The sequence below is a fragment of the Cynocephalus volans genome, chromosome 6 (genome assembly GCF_027409185.1).
Source record: "Cynocephalus volans isolate mCynVol1 chromosome 6, mCynVol1.pri, whole genome shotgun sequence".
Lineage (NCBI taxonomy): Eukaryota > Metazoa > Chordata > Mammalia > Dermoptera > Cynocephalidae > Cynocephalus > Cynocephalus volans.
Window position 1 is genome coordinate 70,262,138 of NC_084465.1, and position 20,185 is coordinate 70,282,322.

General features: G+C 44.6%; 1 protein-coding gene across 1 annotated transcript; it reads right to left on the reverse strand.

Moving 5' to 3' along the window:
* Positions 1 to 419: 419 nt before the first annotated feature.
* Positions 420 to 4,125, reverse strand: DLX5 (distal-less homeobox 5). Its single transcript, XM_063101344.1, has 3 exons — positions 3,771 to 4,125; positions 1,814 to 1,998; positions 420 to 749 (listed from the first exon to the last, which is right to left on the reverse strand). The coding sequence occupies exons 1-3, from the start codon at positions 4,123 to 4,125 to the stop codon at positions 420 to 422; spliced, it is 870 nt and encodes a 289-aa protein (XP_062957414.1).
* Positions 4,126 to 20,185: the final 16,060 nt, after the last annotated feature.

Genomic DNA, 20,185 nt, shown 5'->3' on the forward strand with positions numbered 1-20,185 from the left:
CATAAAACTTCACTAACCCGTTATCAGGGGGGCAAAAAGGAGTATTTTTCAGAAATATTCTACTTTCATGGACGAAATAATTTTATTTATCCAGAATATACAGTTTAATTCCTCTATCTACACTTATTTACATGATTAAAATAACATTGAAAAAAAGTCTTTTGAAAAGTTGAGGTCATAAATTTCAAGGCACCATTGATAGTGTCCACAGTTGCGCAAAAGTTCCTCTGTAAAAAAGGGGGGAGGGGTCCTTTGAAATGCAATAACTTACATGCAAAAAAAAAAAAAAAAAGCTTTACACATGAATCTTTTTCTGTTTCCGTTTTCCAAACTTCCCCACATGAATTCCTTTCTTTATGATTTTCTAAAACAGCAAAACACAGTAGTCCCAAAAAAGAGAGCAAGAGAGAGCAGTCCATCTAATAGAGTGTCCCGGAGGCCAGTGCCAGCGGGTGCTGTAAGGAGCCGGGCGGCGGCAGGTGGGAATTGATGGAGCTGGCTGCACTTGGGTACCAGGAAGCCGAGTTCTCCAGGTAGTTGGACGCGGGGGACTGGTTGGAGGTCGGAGGGTGGGCATGAGGATGGTGGCTGAGCGAGCGGGACGAGCCCTGGGGCTCCCACACAGCTGGAGACTGCGGCGAGTTACACGCCATAGGGTCGCTGGAGCTGGGGCTGTGCTCCGGAGGCATCTCCCCGTTTTTCATGATCTTCTTGATCTTGGACCTTTTGTTCTGAAACCAGATTTTCACCTGGGTGGGGGAACAAAAACACACGTTACCCGGACACTCAGAGGTCGTCCGCGCCCTCCCGGGAGCGGTGACTGGAGGCCTCCTCGGGCCCTACTCTGCCTGGCCCTGGCGTCTCCTCCCAGCTCTCTGCCTATCGCCAAGGGGCAGGGCCTGAGGCAAAGCGAGGAGCCCGGGCCCCAGAGGGCGTTTGGGCCGGCCCCGCGCGCATCGGCCGCAGCAAGGGCACGACCCCAGGGCTTTTGTCTTTTTTGGGCGGGGAGAAGGGGCGCGGGCGCGGCGCGCGCGTGCCGAGTGTCCGCGGCGGCGTGCGCGCACGTGTAGGCCTGCGCAGGGCGCACGGACGCGGCGCCGCCAAGGTCTGAACTGCGGCCGGAGCCGGGCGGGGAAAGGGCGTGGGAGCGGCTCCGCGAGCGCGGGGGTCGAGGGAAAGGAGCGACTTCCCAGCCTCCCGCCGACTCCCTTCATTCCCTCCTCAGCTCTGGGAGGCCAGGATCTGCCTGCAGCTCTGGGCGGCGACTCGAACATTCTGTATGTTTCTAGGCCCCGGCCGGGTTGGAGTGGGAGTGAGAGGAATGGGACAATCGAGGAAGCTTTCCCCATACAACAGCGCCCCCACCTCGCGACCCTCAGGCTGCTGCGGCCCAAAGCTGCCTCGGCAGCAGGGCACCACCCTTCAGTTTCTCGGTCGGAGGGGACGTTCTCAGCCCGTGGATGGCCTGAGACTAACGCGAGGCCGCCAACGCGACGATTTCTCAAAGCTGCGAGACCTTTTCTAGGTCTAGACATTAGCCTCCACTTCTTTCCATCCTGGGAAATTGGCCCCCGGTCCCGGGAGGACCGATGCAGGGGGCATCTCAGGACAAACGACGAAACCCGTCCCCAGCGTCACACGGCGGCGACACCGGCCTGACTCGCGGAGGGAAGGGCGCGGGGGCCAGTGTCCTTCTATTTGCGATTTTCTCTCGGGTACTACCGAATCGGCTCCAGCCCGTGGGGACCGAACCGCGCGGCCCGGCCAGGTTGCAGCCTAGGCGGGGCTGGTGCCAGGCCGCGGGCGGATTTACCTGTGTTTGTGTCAGTCCCAGCGAGGCGGCCAGCTCGGCTCGTTCCGGCAGGGCGAGGTACTGGGTCTTCTGAAACCTTCTCTGTAACGCGGCCAGCTGAAAGCTGGAATAAATAGTCCTGGGTTTACGAACTTTCTTTGGTTTGCCGTTGACCATCCTCACCTCGGGTTCGGCCACTTCTTTCTCTAAATAATCAAAACAGACGGGGTTAGAGCTTGTCGCCAGACAATGGCCCTTTTGCAGAAGGACCTCAGATATTGTCCTTGAGTTTCTTACCATGCAGACTTCACTCTCTTTCCCTATATCACCACCTTTGTTTTTCAAGGCCCAGAGAAATAGTCCCCTCCCCCAGCTCACGGAAAAGCCGGGTAGTCTCTGATTAATTCCTACTCTTCATTCAGGTAGGTTTGTGCACCGCGCTTCGCACAGCACGGCTTCCTTCTTGGCGTCCAGGATTCAGCACTTGCTGAGGTTCCTACTTCTCCCCGACTTGTTTTTACGGCCACTCTGTGCTTCCCCGCGTTTCCGGGGCGAGGATAGCCAACCCTTTCCTGGGTTTCAAGAGGGGAGGCCCCGGGCCGTGACCCCGCTTCTGTAGGCGTCTGTTCGGGCGCCCGCAGAGGCCAGACGTATGGGCAGGGAAGACGCTAACCGAGGTCTCCAAAGTTCATAGACCCACAAGCAAACTGTGCTCCTGCACGTCAACAGCAAGCGGTCGGGGCCGCCGCAGACAGAGGGCCGATTATGCAGCCCCCACAATCTCGCTGCAGATCTGTGAGGGCACAGATGTGTCTGGTTTCTTTTACAAATAGACTTAATATGTTCTTGGCCCAAAGGGAAAAAAAATCTTCCACTTATGCACGGAATACAGAGAAGGTGAAAGAAAGAAGACGCCCCACCCCTGGAATCACTTTTTAATTTCAGTAAGAGTTTCACTTTGAAAAGGAACCGGTGGTGGGGTGTTTTCGTAGCAAAGGGGCGACAGGTCAGGACGAATTTCTTTCTCACTGTCATGAGTTGTAGACGGGCAAAGAATCTTTCTCTCTCCCTCTCTCAGACAGAGAGAAATTGTGTTTGTGTGTGTGTCGAGCTCCTGGGATAGGAAGGGTGGAGGATGAGGGTTGTGGTCTCAATTCTGCCAGAGTAAAGGATGCTAATATTAGCAGGTTTATTAATATGCTTGTGGGAAGAGATCAAACCCGACCAGTAAAACCTCTCCACGGAGACCTCGTGCCTCTCTCTTACCGCCCAAGCTTACTAACCCTCTTAAATTCTCCAAGTAAGTTTCAAGGTGGAGGAAAAGAAGGTGGTGAGGAGGAGGAAGAAGAAAAATTTTAGGCACCTATGGAGTGCCCTCCAACAACATGACCCCTCAGCAACCCTGCTCCACCTTTAAATGGCTCTTTGTTTTGGGAAATGCCCTGGATAAACCGCAAAGCTCTCAGCGGGCTACAGCTCCCTGACCCCCCGCACCCACCCTGCGCACTCCGGGCATCCGCACCACACTGGGTGGTGGTGGCTCCCAGGCTAATTCCGACTGAGACTTTGAGGCAGCCCTCTACTACCGCATACACCAACACAGCACACTTCCCCAAACTAACCTCCCCTTTATTACGCAAATGGCACTGTGGCTGCTTGATTCTCCCTTCTCTCCACTCCTACCCCCTTTCCAGCATAGCTGGCTTCCTGGCCAGGCAAGCTGTGAATCCAGCGGCAGAGGAGCCCCGGAAAGTGCCAGAGGAGAGAGACTCTGGTCCGAACGTCTATATGGTTCTTCCACTTAGAATCTCGAAAATGTTGGTCCAAGAACATCTCTTGGTTGCAGAGTCTGGGCGCCCACTCCCTTTTGGCAAGTGAGCCCCCATTGCAGCAGACGGCGTGGCTCCCCATCTACCACCCACCTCATACCCCCGGAGTCCTGGTACCCTCTATATGTACCTCCCACCCCGCCCCGTACCTGGCTGGCTGGTGGCGCTCGGGACGCGGTTGTAGGCGCCACTGTACTGGTGGTAGGGACTGGCATAGCTGTAGTCGGCGTAAGCTTTGGCGGGGTAGCTCCCGGCGGAGCCGTTCACGCCGTGGTACTGATACTGGTAGGGGTTAAGCGCTTTGCCGTAGGAAGCAGAGGTAGGAGAGCAGTAGCCGTGCGGGGCTCCCCCCGTGGGACTGTAGTAGTCGGAATCGGTGGCTGACGACTCGGGCAAAGTTGGCGATTCCTGAGACGGATGGTGCATGGCTGCGGACGTCTGGAACGGAGCTTGGAAATCGCCGGATCGGATGCTGGGGACCCTTCTGTCAAACACTCCTGTCATCGCTCACGGGCGGTGGCGGCGATGTCTTTGCTGCTGTGGCGGCGGCTGCTGCCTGAGTTGGCTGTCGGGCTGCTCCGGTCTAAGCAGACATGGCTGTGGAGCGAGGGAGGAGGAGGAAGAGGAGGAGGAGAGAAGGAGGAGGCGGCGGCAGCGGCGAGGAGGAGGCTGGGAGTCGTGGAGGCTCTGTCTCCGGCAGGCTGACTGCTGGCTGAGGCTCAGCACAGCCTTGGTTAAATCCTTAATTGCGCGCTTACGCACAGCGGGGTGGATCGGGTTCCATTGGCCAGGGCCTCAGGAGCAGCAGCAACACCCTAACTCGTCCAACTAGTTTTAGCACAACAAAGCATTGCTTAAAAAAAAAGAGAGAGAGAAAATGGAGGGGAGGGGGGAGTGTGTTTGTATGTGTGTGCGCGCGCGCGCGCGTGTGTATGTGTGTTGTTGCTTGTTGGGGGAGGGGGTTCTCAGTCAATCTGTTTTTAGTGAATACCAAAGACAACGCAGAAACTCCAACACCCGGCTCTGTGATGTCTGGAGGCAATGTGTTCCCATCAGCAGCCTGAAAAATGCACATGTTTTGGGGATGAGGTCGGTGACCGTCTTTCCTTGCTCCCTTCCTTCTCGCCCCCGTGGATTGCACCAAGGGCGAATGTGGAATTGAACACTGATATTGAAATGGAAAGTCGGGGGGGGGGGGGGCGGAGTATGTAGAAGAAAAGAACCGAAAACAGTATTTTTATTTATTTATTTATTTATTTTAGTGGGGTGTTAGAAAGCAAGTTGCAACTTACACGTGTTGAAAATTTGTGATTTGGGGAAAGTGACAAATGTGTAGTAATCACTTCCTTTACACGAGGTAGCTCTCAGACAGGGGCTGGATACGGATGCTCAAGCCATTCAGTCGTTGATGACAGAGAGAACTCCTGCAACCCCAAGTCCTTACAACGACTTTTAAATACCGCTGTCTTAAGCACAAATAACTTCATGACGCTTAAATCCTTATTGCTGGCTTCCAAGAAGAGCCGGGCAACCCCACTTCTGTTCAATATTGTCGTCTGTTTGGAAGACATTGAAATAGAGGGTCTCAGTGACCAGACTCCCGCAAAAGGTGAATGGATCCATGTGTGACCTGTAATACCTCCGGGGCCAAGAAGATGGGGAAGTGGACGGGGATCAAAGCCGTTTTGGGAAGTTGGATGATGCCCACGATCTCCCCCTCCTCCTGCTAGCTCTGTGGACGTGGCACCCGAGGCTCCGCCCCTCCATTCCCCAAGACTGCGTTCCTGTACCCTCTCCCCTTTATTTCCTGCCACGAAGACATCTTAGCTCGTATGCAAAGGGAGAAAGGACTCAAGAATTATACACTTGGTACACGTGGCCCAAAGTTTGCTTTTCACGACGTGCTACTCCTTCCCTACTCGTGAGCCTGCTGGGAGGTTAGAAATTTAACATAAATCTCTCCCTCTCCCCGTTTCCACTGCCTTCAAATAGGCAACTCCAGGAGCTGGACGCGGATCTAGGCTCTCCCTGCATCTTCCTCTATAGGGTCCAAGAACGGGACCCTGGGAGCTATACCAGATAGCCAGGGTGGGACGATCTCCTCCCCTCTTTCCTCCTCCCCCAACCGAAGAAGGAAGTGTCTGCATTAGTTGTGTCTAGTGTTAGTTTAGCCTTACTTTGGCTGTGGAGCTACTTGGGCCCGCTGGGCTGTCTGGAATTCGAGCAGGATGCCAGCCCCGCTCCAGGCTTCCAAAGCGCAGCAGCCGCACGTGCAAAAAACTCCCTGCCTCTGCCGTCCGGGCGTCAGAAAACCACAGCTATTGTCGCACTTCCTTTGAGGGAACTTCAGCGCGGGAGGATACTGGGAAGCTGGCGTCCAGCAGCGCCCCCTTTCTAATCCCCAGGCTGGGGTCGCGTGCTTGCGGCCTGCGCCGCCCTGGACTTCTCTTCTGAGATAGTCTTCCTAGCAAATAGAACCGGCACTGCCCAACAGCCCCGACCCGGTGATTTTGATTTCGGCACGGCTGCTCCCCGTCAGAATTCAGGCTGCAAAGAAAGAGCTGCCGGGCGAGGAAACACTGCCGATCCCATCAGGCTGCGGTCCTGGGCCCTGCTCTGGAGAAGTTCTCGGAGCCCATCCAGTCACCTTACACTCATCCTGACTCTTAATTACACGACTCGCTTCCCCAGATCAATGCCAGGTACAATTCAAAGCGCCTCCCGGCAAAGGCAATTGCCGCCGAGAGCCAGGAGTCCTTTCCACTGGTCCCCCCGACAGTTTTTGTTTAACAGAGATTTAAGAGTTACAACGTGAAGGGAAATATGGTCAACACCGTTATGCTAAATAGGGTATTCCTAGCAATGTCGTTACACCTTGCTGAGAAGGCAGGTTGCAACCAGGACGAGATTGGGAAGCTGCAGAATTTTGGCAAAATTTAGAAGTTTGGGATCAGGTTGAGCACAACGTTACAATGTTAAGTTAGTTTAGACCTTGTTAAATTTCACACCCCACCCCACCCCGCCCCGGTCAAAAAGACGTTCTCTCCCACATTTTATAAAAGACAAAAAGGAGTAAGGCTGGAGGGAAGAATTTCACTTTTTTGATTCAATTCCAGAAGCGTTATAACTCTGGCCCGCATGCAGACTAGAGTCCCTCGTGCAGTCTGCTCCTGGATGAGACCGAATGTAGGTGTGTCTCTGAAGGTCCAGAGCTTCAACTGAAGAAAGTTGACTTCCTTCTGCATCTTTTCTAGATTGTTCCCCCCACCCCCCTTCCTTAAAGGCAGCCGGGAGCGAGAGGGAGCGTTAGGTTAAATGTAGTCGGAGTCTGTTGACAGTACAGCCCCATTTCATCTCACAGTATAGTCATTGCGGCTCTGTGTACAGCCGGCTCGGCTGCGGGCGTGACTGCGGCTTCGGACCCACGCTCGCGGCTCACATGCACAGGGTATCCGGGCTCTCGGAGCAAAAGCTTGCTGGTACTGTGGGGTGGTTCTGACACCAAGGCCTCGAGCTTTGTCCTAAGGCCAGAGGGTGGGACGCTGTTGCCTCTCAAAACCCACCGACAGACCCAGCAGTGGAGAAATAGCCCCATGGCATCAAACTCGTGCAGCAGCCTGCTCCGCATTGAGACACGTAGGAAGAATGTGAGTAATTTCATCTTTTAGTAGCCGAAATCGGCCGGGGGGCAGGGGACGAGCGGGGGTGGGGAAGAGACCCTGAGCAGTGCAAGTCTTTAGCACGAGCGCCACCCAGTGTCCTCGAGGAACAGTGCGCAAATGGCAAACTTCCCAAGCTCAGAGCCACTGGCCAGACAATGCTGGGTCGTCCTCAGTTCCCAGGAGGACCACCGAGCGCACTACCAGGTGACTTTCTTTCTCTTTACTTCACGTAGAACTTTCTCTCCACTTCCATGCCCTTTCCTTTCTTTCCTTTACTCCTTCCACATTCATACACTTCTTCTCCCCACCCACCAGATCAACTTTTCCTGGGTCTGAGCGTGTCGCCACCTGCCCCCTCCGGCGATTCTGGGGTGTTAAGTGCTCTGTTCAATATCGCCACCTGGGGTGACTGTAAGACATCGAGGATGACCCTCGTTTCCTAGACAATTCTGAAGAAGCAGGCCCTCCTCTAGCTCGATTAAGCCCTCGGGGTCTTCTGATAACTTACTGCGATGAACTGGAAAGATGGTGCCACCATGAGTTTGCAGGGAAACTGCCATGGAGAGGGGTGGTAGGCCGGGGTAGTCGTGAAATAATTTTAATAGCAGCATTTCTTCTTCTGGCTCAACTGGATATCTATTTACTCGTAGACAAACTAGAACATCCTTTTTTGTGGGCCTTGAAGTTCAAACAATTCAACACACTTGAAAATATTTAATTTATGAACTTAAGATCTTTTTAATATGGAAACTTTCATTTATTTAAAGCATTGTACCCACCAATCAGACGCCCATAATTCAGGAAACTAAAGAATCCCATAATATGATACTAGCATGATACAAAGGTACTTCAAAAATTCGTGGAAAAATAGAATTAAAACATAATATCAATCTTTCCCTGAACTTTGTGAAGTAGCTTCGTGTATGCACACTTGATACAAACGCCTTTTGACTTTAGAATTTCTATTGGTGAATACCTGTCCTTTAAAAGTCCTGTTCTTGGGCTGATGTTTATTTTACTTTTTTATTTGCAATGCTTTATTCATTACTTTTCTTTATCTGTCCAGCCAAAAAATGCTCTCAGAACAATTCTTTGTTGTTATGTCTTTATTGATCGCCATCCACCCAGAGCACTTTTCATCCCAGAAATCTCAAACAAAAACAAAGTTAATTAAGTCATACATTTTGTGGCAGTAGATCTGAGTAATAATTTTATTTACAATGGAGCTTCATTTATCTTTGAGCTAGGGCACTAAGACCATTTAGTAGTGTAAGGTGACATTTCTGAAAATATTCAATTTGATGTTTCTATAGAAAAGACATTTCCATGAATTAGGGTGAGATGAAAAGACAGGAGTGATGATTGCAAAAGTCATGAAGGCTTTCAAAAATATCACAAATTGTTGGTCATTGGTTTTGGCAACCCAGGTGAATGGCCTTTGTCTCCCAGTAGAGGGCCAGGCACTCTGATATTTATTTGTGGTTCATCTTCTGAGCTAACAAAACTGTTTAATTTCCCAAATAAGTTCAAAGTTCTTCTCATGCCCTTTTGAAGCTGAACTAACTAGGCCTTCGCCAAAATGCTTATAAGCTCATATGAATTGAGAAGGAGCTCACCCAGGGAGGGAGAAGAGGGGAAAGGGGTGGGAGGAAGAGATGGAAAGGATAAATCGAAAGAAAGATTCCTCCCATGCTGAAATTAATTGTAATACCCCTTTGCCCTCAAGAAAAATGTGTTTGGTGTTAAAGAGCATCTCCAACAAAGTAATCTCAAAGGATTCACTAGTAGGCAATTATATAAATATTCTGAATAAATTAAAAATCCCCAGAAGGGAAAACTATCTTCCACTTAATTCCAACCTAATAGGATTTTTCAGTTTATTTCCAAATGATAGTGCAGATCATAGACTTCTACACATTTTGTTTTTATAATTAAGACATTAAAATGTGTTTATTCATTTAACTTAAACATAACTAGCTAAGAAAAGGCCTTAAGTATCCACTCAAATCTATTCTCTATGAGATGAATTTAATATACCACAGCTGAAAACACTTCAAGTTCATCTAAATAGAAAGTAAATAGGATTATATTATTATATGTCTTTGCAAACTGAAATTGAAGTATATTCTTCATCCTAAACTCAGATTTTATCTTTTTGAAAGGAAGGTTTGGCTGTGATACTATTTACAAAACCTTTAGTCTCCTTAAAGATATATAAATATTCCAATTTAAAAAATTATCCTTTGTGGAGTTAAAAAGAATTCAGCAGACAGGAATTCAGAGCAATGATCCAGCTCTGGCAAGGAAATAGCAAGAGTGAGGCTTAAGTCATCTTTAATAACATCCTAATTCCAAGATCAATTTAGAATTTTAAAGTTCATTGATCCTAAGCCATTGTATTTTATGATCTGACAACACTGTATGTGAAGATGTAGAAAATCACTTCTAAAGTCAAATCCATTCAGATCATTCAAACATTGTGAGCCCGAAACTTGGCCGACAACATATGCACAATGGCAGATAGTATTATTTTATAGGCATTTTCCCGGTCTGTCTTAATTATATCATTTTAATAGATTAAAACAAATAGCAAGAAAATGCAAAACCTTTTTCTAAAACTGTGTTTACTACCTTATACCTTTCAAAAAGAAAAATATTCTTAAACAGGCAACCCCAGCCTGAGATAAGAGGTTTCCCTGCTGTGCTACACAGCATAATCAGTCACAGGCACAGTGCCCACCTGGACTTGCATCCCTCTGTGCTCCTGCAGAAGAAAATTAAGGCAACAGAAAGGAAAAGTCAATAGCTTTCCAAGTGAAGTGTAGCTGACAGAGCAATGGAGTCACTGTTTAAAATTGTGTGTGGAAAAGATACATTACTTGCAGCCAGAATCTTAGTAATACTCAACTTATATAGCTCATGGCCAGTTAAGCAAAATTTTACTTCTCCTCAGTAAGTCTTCAGTTTTGTTTTATTTCACTGTCTCAACATAGGCTCTTGGATGGTGCATGTAGCAAAGTATAATAAATGTACACATTCATATAATTTATTGCTGCATCCTGGTTCATAATTTTGAATATGTAACTTCATGTTTCCAATAATTTGTGTGCAGTTTCACTGTTTCCCCCTGACTTTCAATTGATGTATGCATTTCAGTTGGTTACTTAGGAAATCAAGGAACACTTTAGTTGCTGTGACAAATTTTCAACATACCTTGCTTTGCAAGCAACCTACTATGTGTCTGCACGCACTACTGTTAGTTTATAAAATGGGGTTAGGGAAATGTCTGGAATTTTTCTTACAAGTTTCAGGAATCCTTGGAGCTATAAAGGGGAAAGATACTTATAAAACTCTGGACTTCAGCTAGCCACAGAATATATACAGAAATTGCATTAAATCTTTTCCTAGAAGAAAAGCCAATGTTGAAATCAACAAACCTAATAAGCATATAACAGATACAAGCAAAAGAAGTTGTATTTATACACAGGAACATCCAGAATATGCTGTTGGATCCTCTTTCCCTACACTTTTCCATTTATTTCTTTGTTATTTGAGCCTGTCGCTGCTTCAGGAGTGTACTGTTTTACATCTTTTTCACACTTGCCCTCTAAGAGTTTCAGACACTTTCAGGGTCATGTTATAGAGTAGCTGTGCTAGGTTGCTGGCAGTTAACCTGCATAGCAAGAACCTGAAGAGGATCAGAAGAATTTTTTATCATTGAAAAAAATAGATGAGCCAAAGAGGAGATTATCTTTGCTATGCTGATAATACTTTTAATAGAACTACTCTTGAAGCCTATCAATTAGGCATAAAACTGGGGGAGGAGGAAGTATCCAATAATTAAAATTTCCTGGTAATGTTTCCTAGCATAAGAAGAATGGAACAGATTAGAATAGAAATAGGTAGAAGAACAGAAAGCAAAAAGGTAGCAACTAAACCACTCTGCCCTCTCTAGAATACTGGAGTGACATTTAAGAAAAAGCACTTGTCCACCGAAGGATTGGCTTTTGAGGAACACCTCTCAGAGAAGTTGGAATGAATGGGGTAGCAGGTGCTAATAATGGTTCATTTCTTTGTGACTTTTTTTACTAAGGTCATTAAAATCCAACCTGGCTCTAAATATCACAGTTTAGGGAAAATGTTCTCTAAATTTTTCTGGCATGCTATTGGGCTCCATTCCTCTTCACAGTCTTATGGTGAACATTTGGCATGTCTTTTGCAAATTTTATAGATCTTTAAATGGTTTTTCCCAAAGAGATTTTACATATAATTCACTTCTACTTTCACAGTAGCCTTGAGAAGTAGCTGTGTCAGGTTGTTATGGGTGGTCCTCAGCTTTTATATATTTGTCTTTCATTTAACTTGAACTTGCTCATATTTCATATTGGCATTCATACCCCACCCTTTATTGGTGTGTTTGAGCAGTAATGCTGTGGCACTGCCTGCCAGCCACTGCTGTTGGGAGTAAAATGCTTGACTTTTGAGGGCTGGTGTAAACAGTGCCAAGTGTGTGTCCCCTCCACTCTGTGTTATACCTAGGAATATCCAGGCATGGGATTGCTGGCTCAGTGCAGGGCTGCCATCTCCCCCTGCTTGGCATAATCCCCATTTTCTCCCCATTGCTCTCATTGCAATTCTCACTCTCTCCGTGAGCATGGAGGCTAGACATTGGGTTCACCTAACCTTGTGTCTCAGTCTCTGGAGGTCTGTGTACTTCTGAGGCAAGGAGATGCCTGGCTCAGCTCTCTCAGGTCCATGAAAGACAAATGGCCACTTCACCCGCCCTCCAGTGGTTGTGCTAGAGGGAGGTAGCACTGACAGGAACCACAGATGAGGATTTTATACAGGGCTACTTCAAAAAGTTTATGGACAAGTTTGTATTATCTTTACATTCTATTTTTCCACAAACTTTTTGAAGTACCTTTGTATTTATTTAGCTCTTTGGGAATGGATGTCCGCTTTCAAGTACATTCATTTTGAATGAAAGGTACTCCTTGAATACTTTTTGACAGATTAATACACTGAGGCTGAAAGAGTCCACTTTCATAATAACAATACCTTGAATGTGCTTAGAGTTTTAACCTTTTTTAAAAAACAACAGGGGGTTTTCATATAATTTAATACTTACCCTCACAATATTTTTGAGAGGTAAGTAAGGCAGAGAGAAACCTAATTTCCCAACTTCCTATTTGACACACAATATGTAAAACTATGTTGTTACCTAAGAGTACTTAAATTTCCCATCGTTAAAATGCTATGTATACACACACAAAAGTTGGACATAGACTGAAGCAAACTTGCTACTCTTTTAAAATGAAATAAAAAAAACACATTAAGTGGCATTTATTATGTGCTAAATGCTTTGTGTGTATTATTTCATTTAATCTTTACAAAGCCTGTGATGAGGTGTCATCATTATCCCATTTTACATTGGGGAATGTGAGACAGGTTAAGAAACTTAATTATGATCCTGTGGCTAATAAGCTTATTGCCTGGGAAGTCTCTAAAACCAGAAATCCTGTACCCCTTTGGAAAATAAAAGCAAAGAATTGAGGCTTTAGATTCCAAAATAATATTTCTGTTGTTCTTCTCTTTTTCTTTATATTCTTAGACCTAAATACACATAGGATAAATTGTATCTCTTTTAGTTGTAACAGTTTGTTTATATCAACAGTTTCTTTCCCTTAATGAGTCTCACTTTTCTTTAGGATCCCATTGTTGGATATTAGAATCCATGTCATAGGAAATTAAATTGAGATATGCTGTATATCCAGGGGGAGAGGGAGTCTGGTTAGCATTGGAACAAAAAAATTCAGGGGGAAGTTGCGCTAATAGAAAGCTTAATTTCATAACTGATATTAAATGTCAATGAGCACTTCATCCCTGGAACTAACTTATGACAAATACATACAAAACTGAGCAGGAGACCCTGTCCCACCATTTACCTGTATTCTTTTCCCTCCCTCTTCACACTCACATATGTTTCTTGCACATCTATCTACAGACTATTCTTGCAAAATTTCACACTGTTTCTTATCAAAGTTATGTGTATAATAGCCATATAATTTATGATCCAAGCCAGGACATATTTTAAAGTGAAAAGGAGACGGTGATAATTATACTAGGACAACAGGAGTAAACTAGAATGGTCCTGGCCAAACGTTGATTTTTTGGATATATATCTAACACTGCTGAAGTCCTTCAGGAGGCCATCTTGGGATGTCCTGTTCAGTAGCCTGGCATCATAGAAATTTGTCTGGTTGGCAGAGGAGAAATTTTCTTGGTGCCTTGAGGTTGACCTACATGGCATATACTCAGCAGCTTACCATCTGTGATTGTGCAGGTTGTGCACTGCAGGAGTGTGCCATGATGAAGGGACAATGGGAACTTGAAATCAAGCCTGCACCATAGTTGCCCAGCCATGTGCCCAGGTGAGGGACTGCATCTGCCTTGAGAAAGTTACATCTGTTTCTAACTCACACAAGGGCACTGCATAGGCTGGTGGAATTCCTGAGTATAACAAAGTTCAATACTTTGTCTAACTTTTCCTAAATGTTGACTCTATATCCCTTCCTTTGTTTTGATTATTACATTTTTATAGTCTTGGCAGAAATTGTGCCTCTCTATATTTTTTAAATCACTTAATCTGAATCCCCCACATGATAGAAAACTTCAGAGAATTGAAACCCAAGGCTTCCAAATGCGCAAAAGTATACCGAAAGATTTTGTTTTCTTTTTAGCTTGGACTTTCCTAAGGCTTTTCAAATTCTGGTATATAGAGAGGATAAGTGTTTGTGCCTAAACTGACCATGCCCTAAAGGGGTGTATTTCTTTTCTCCTGTGAGGTGTGCCATGTAAAACAAAGACCTCACTTACTGCCAAGTTTTCTTCAAAGAGTGAAATTTTGAGGACTCTTACCTTTCACAAAAGTTTTTAAATATACTCCCTGTTCTTGCAAGAGAAATGACTATCTAGTGCAATTAATGTTGGACCATAGACCCAAAGAACAATGAACATTTCAAACAAAAATTGCTTTTGAGAATCATAGTCCTATTCTGGGCTTGAAGACATTTCTGTAGGAAATTAACAGAAAATTTTAATAAGAACTCTTTAGATAAAGAAAATTAGATAAGGAATGCCAGTTTGTCTTTTAAGTTGCTTGAGCACATCTGTCACAACAGACATTGCCCCAGATTGTGGAACCCTTTCCTTCCAACATCTTTTAATGGTAGTAGAACTTACAATGCCATAATTTCCTTTCATTTTTGACAGTGTTATACTATCTTTATAGACTTACACTGACAGCATTTCATCTTGACATCATTAGATCATCTCACCTGACTGTTGCATGGCGAACATCATTGCATTATGATGGTGCTATACAATTACCGGTGAAATGAATAGGATATTAACATGATTACTAAAAAAAGTTAGTACATACAGATATAGCATTCTGCATTTGAAAGCATTTTATAGCTATTAATTAGTCTGCCCAACACTCCAGTGAAACTTCCTATTCTTTTTTTTTTTTTTTTTAACCAGGTAGGGTAATTAATGAAAGGGAGTGATTTAGACAATATTACAGGACCAGACAGTGGCTGAACTTTTCTTAACTTCTTTGACATTTTTAAATGTAAGAAAGTTGGGTGTAAAGACTTAAAGTAACTAATCACTGTCTTGAAAGGACAGATGTGAGAAAATTCCACTTAATTTGGGAATTCCACTTTTAGTATTTTCCATTCACATGATTATCATGGCAATTAAGGAGATTAATTCTTCTTGGTTTTGTGAAGGTTTTGGTAGACAAGTAACCTGGAATTATTGAAAGCCTCCATCTTAACAAAATGGAATTGATTTGGTCTGAGAAAAGTCACTTAACTTTTAATCACTAATCAGGAAATGATGTGATCAAATGATAATATAGAAACAACTTCAGGACTATAAAAATTTTGATAATTTAAAAGCCTTAATATTTCCTCCACATTTATTCTAAATATCTCACAGAGATAATACCTTACCAATGACATTCCAGATTTGGGAGACTTGGCATTGTCAAGGATGAATTGATTGTCTTTTCCTAAATCCTATAATTTACCCGGATTTCTAATTGTAAGATGATGGCATGAATTATTTGTCTGAATTGGTCAAAATTTTGTAAACTTTCTAAGCTTTGGTTTTCTCTTTGTACAATTATAAAGTGAATATTTATTGTGAAGGTTATCATGAAGGTAGAATGAGATGACAGATGTAAAACTCTTGGCTTAATGCTTGGGCATAGTAGACACACAATAACGATGAACAATTCCTCTAACTCAAGAGACCTTGACTGCCCTGGGAACTAGGATAGAAATTTTGGTGGCTTGAGACTAGGACTTTTCAGGGGACATTTCTTCACTCTTGGCCCTTCATCTGTTAGGTTTATACTGCCCTCGGATAGGACAATATTTCCAGAGTCTCAGAGATTATTATTTTCCTTGGACACTCTCTGCAATGATTCAGCAGTGAAAGGGAGTGGCACTAGTGGGTAGAGCTTGTAGATGAATCAGAATTAGTTTGTTTAACTTTGACTAGTATTGTTTTACCAAATCTTCCCCTACCCACCTGCAAAAGGAAGAAACATGAGAATACAAATTTTCACTTTATTGAATGAAATCATAACACCTGGAAATAAACATATGTTCTTCAATATTGGCCTATTTACAGCCATACCTATTTTGTGACAAAGTAGTATTTGTAATTAAATGAGCTTTTGATGTGAGGCACAGTGTATCTTTTATATCCTAAACACAAAACTCAGTCTCTCCTTATACCTTGGAATTTACTTTTTCCTCTTCACTCCCACTCTTACTACTTATTCTCAGGTAATCTCATGCCCTGTATTGCAACAGCCTCTAATTGGTCTTCCTACATTCAGTCTCTCCATGCTCCACTCTGTCCACCTTACCCCCACTGTGCCTTTCCAATAACAGCTGTTCCCTCTAAGACCAAGTCCGAATGCCACATTGCAGCACAAAAGGCTTACAGAATCTGGTTCTAACTCTGTCAATACTGTATTTCTCCACTTCCTTTGAACTCCCCAAACAATCTCATTTCTTCGGTCAAGTTGATTTCCTGCTTGTTCCCTGAACATACCAAATATTTTCCCACCTCTACATCTTTGTCTATTCCACCTCTACCTTTTATCAGGGTTCTGTGTAGGAAGCAGAAGTCATTCTAGGTGTTTTAGGCAACAAGGGTTTAATACAGATGACTGGGCATTGACATGGTGTCAGAAGACTTGAAGAAAGTCCAGGCTGGGCCTCCAAGGTCGACCCCTGGAGTGCCAGGGAGGCTGCTATCAGGAAAACTTAATTCAGGACACAGTGTTGGAGCAACAACCCAGGGGTCAGAAGCTGAGGCACCACTCCTGCTAAAATTGCCTCTCAAGCAAAGAAGCTGGAGAATAAACACTAGAATGCAATTGGGTGGGGGGAAACCACAAAAATTTGTATTCTTATGTCTTGTCTTTGCACTAAAGTTTTGGAGTGGGAGTTTGGAATGAGGGGGAAACCACAAACAGAGAAATTTTGTCCCTGAGGCAGAGTTGGCTAGAAGCTCACCATGTTTGCTTTTTCCTGGAAGACACCCAGACTGCATTTCTTGGGCTCCCTTGCAGTCAGGTGGGGCACATGACTAAGTCTGGCCAATAGAATGTAGCAAAACTTATGGCCTCATCACATTCAGGCTGGGTCATTAAAACCCTCACTGTGATCCTCCTGACTCTCTCAAACCCAGTGGAGAACTCTGAAGTCCTAGGGCAAAAGTTCTGAAGTCTTAGGGCAAAGATTCTTAACTTTTTTCGAGGCATCGTGTATCCTTATGGCAGTCTGGTGAAGCCTATGGACTCTTTCTTAGAATAATGTTTTTAAATGCATCAAATAAAAACAAAAGACTAAATTAAAACCAGTTACTTTGAAATACAGTTAATAAAGTATCTTAAAAAGCAAATCTGTGATGTAGTAATATATGTGCTTCTTTATTAATGCATTAAATTATAAGATCTAGTGGCAGGCCTAATAACTACTATAATTCCAGAGCAGTGATTACAAAATGATATATAGAGATAGCTGCAATACCGAAGTGTGAAATAAAAATCTCTGTGATTTATTTTGATGACAAGGTCATAGGCCCAACAGACATCTTTCATTTGACAAAGGGCACAGGGACCTGCTCAGCCAACTCTGCAGCTTAGACCAGTATGTGGAACTGAGGACTCATCTCTCTCACTGCCCTTAGGCCACACAAAACCTTCCCCAACCTTGCCCATGTTCCCAGATGTTATCTAGGGGTATAGCAGGATAAAGGGGAGGAAATCTCAAAGTTTGAGCCATAAACCTGAAATAGACTGAATTCTCAAAGGAGGAACTTAAAGCTAAAGAGAATGTAATAATGTCACCAGGCAAGTTTAACCTTCCTCATCCTTCAGTGGGGTAGGGTGGAATTGTGATGAAATTTAGTTTAGTAAGAGACATGATGTAGGGAAAACTTTTGCCACATTGGAGGAGAAAGCCTGGCCTTTCTACCCGCCACCTGAGAGACTGGGAGAGGAAGGGAGGAGATGTGGGGGGAGGGAAGTGGGGAGAGGCAGGGGTCATGGCTGCCAACTCTGATCTGAAATGTGCAGCTGTGGTGGAGCGGTTAGCTGGGTTGAGTGGAGAGGAGCTTTTGTATGCTTCTTCTCATTGGAATGTCCAGAGGAGACACCATGCAAAGTGGCCTTATGCCGACATGGAGGGCCCACTAAGGTAGAGATGTTGGTATCAATGGTTAAGGAGAGGGCTGTGGTTAATCTTCCTCAGTTCTCATGTGATGTAGAGAGACCCAGAAATGCCTGCATGCTTCATGAGAGGATGTGAAGGATAGATGATTGGGGAGCTGGTAGTCCTGCTGTGGGGACTGTTGTAGAGAAGGCTTAGGTGACCCTGCTCATAGACTGAATCAGAAGCAGGAAAAACAAATGACAGAGACTCAACAGAGGATTATAGCAACGTCTATAGTCATGACAGAACAGAGTCAGCAGGGGAGGACCCCTGGGTGTGGACCAAGGAAAGAGTAACCTGCAGGTTCCTCAGCCGCTCCCCAGCAGACCCAACTGCAAAAGTATCAGGGACCTGCCCAGGCACACCTGGGCAGAAAGAGGCAAGAACTTGGATTACTATTCACAGCTCCAACTCCACCATTGCCATGATGTCACAGGAGCTTCACTAACATTGAGGTGCCACCTTGGGGAGGAGCAGAGGCAGAGAGAGAATCCAAAGTATGAAGTAGCTTTGAAAGGAGACTGAGTTACAGCAAAGTGACTTTAAAATAGAGAGACTAAGACACTTGAAGTTTTAAGCTTTCTTGACCCTAGATTCATACTTAGGGTAGTGGGGTCTCATGAGGAAGATGATTGGTTACAGAAAATAAACAGGATTTTCTTTTTCTTGCATACACACATACTTTGTAAATTTGAAGCCCTGCTATGTTTCTCCTTCTGCAGCAAGATAGCTTGTAAAAAAGAGTCCTAACTTCTCTGTCATTATCTGTATCTACTTTGCAACATGAAGTTGAAGCTCCTCTCATCAAGAAGTAGAGACTACTTTTTGAATCTGAGCTGCACTTGTGACTTCCTTTGGCTAGGAGAACACAGTGGAGATTGTGATGTATGTGTTTTGATCTCAGGCCACAGGAGTCCGTTCTTGCTCTCCTGAATCTCTACTATAACCATGAGAACAAACCCTGACTAACTTGCTAGAGAAGAGAGATCTCATGAGGACTCAAATCATCTTTGATTATGTCATCCTAGACCAGCCAGCCCCCAGCTGATATATAACAGATGCCTCATGAGTGGGCCCAGCTGAGATCAGTCAAGCCTGACCCAGATGAGTAAAATCCTACAGCCAAATCATAGATTCATTAGAAATAATACACTGTTGTTGTTTTAAGCCACTAAGTTTTGGGGATGGTTTGTTATGCAGCAATAGCTAACTGATACATCTACAGAAGTAATAATATGTCCTACTGCCTCTTTTCTTTCTGTCATGTGTCACAATAACCACTTTGTCTTTTTACCTTTCACCTCTTCCCCTTTCCAAACAATCTTGTAACCTTGAGCTAATTCAAGCCTTCTGCATGCTGCTTCCTTTTTTTTAAAGCCCTGGATCAAAATAACAATGGTATTTGACACCAAGTCAGCTCCTGATTTTATTTCCCATGATACAGTTCCTTCCCCTTGCTGTAACCCCAGTACTTCTTGGCTTTCCCTAGTCACTGTAGTAGCTGCTACCCTGTGGCTCTCCTGGGAGCAGTTTCCTCAACTAAGGCTGGGGATACAGGTTGCTGGTCTGGCATGCTTTATATGCTCTGCTCTGGAGGAGAATTTTCCCAACAGTATTTACTTCTACCCTTAGTTAGAGGGTCTTTTCAGTGACTACAGCTCAACTGTGGGTAATGTGACCTTCTCATCGTTATAGTGCTCTAAGGCCTTCAAAAGGATGCCTGAACTTTTAGTCTCTCAGCTCCACTTATCAAGAAAATGAGAACAAGAAGGAAGGGCTGGATAAAATGAAATATATTCAATCTCAAAAAGGATTGAAATCCTAATACATGCTGCAACATGGATGAACCTTCAAGACGTTTGCTAAGTGAGATAAGCCAGACACAAAAAACCACATATTGTATGATTTCACTGATATAAGGTACCTACAATAGTCAAATACATGGAGGCAGAAAGTAAAATGGTGCTTACCAGAGGGTGGGGTAAGGGGATAATGAAGAGTTATTTAATGGGTATAGAATTTCAGTATGGGGTGGTGAAAAAGTTGTGAAGATGGGTAATAATAATGGTTGTAGTGAATATACTTAAAGCCACTGAACTGTAC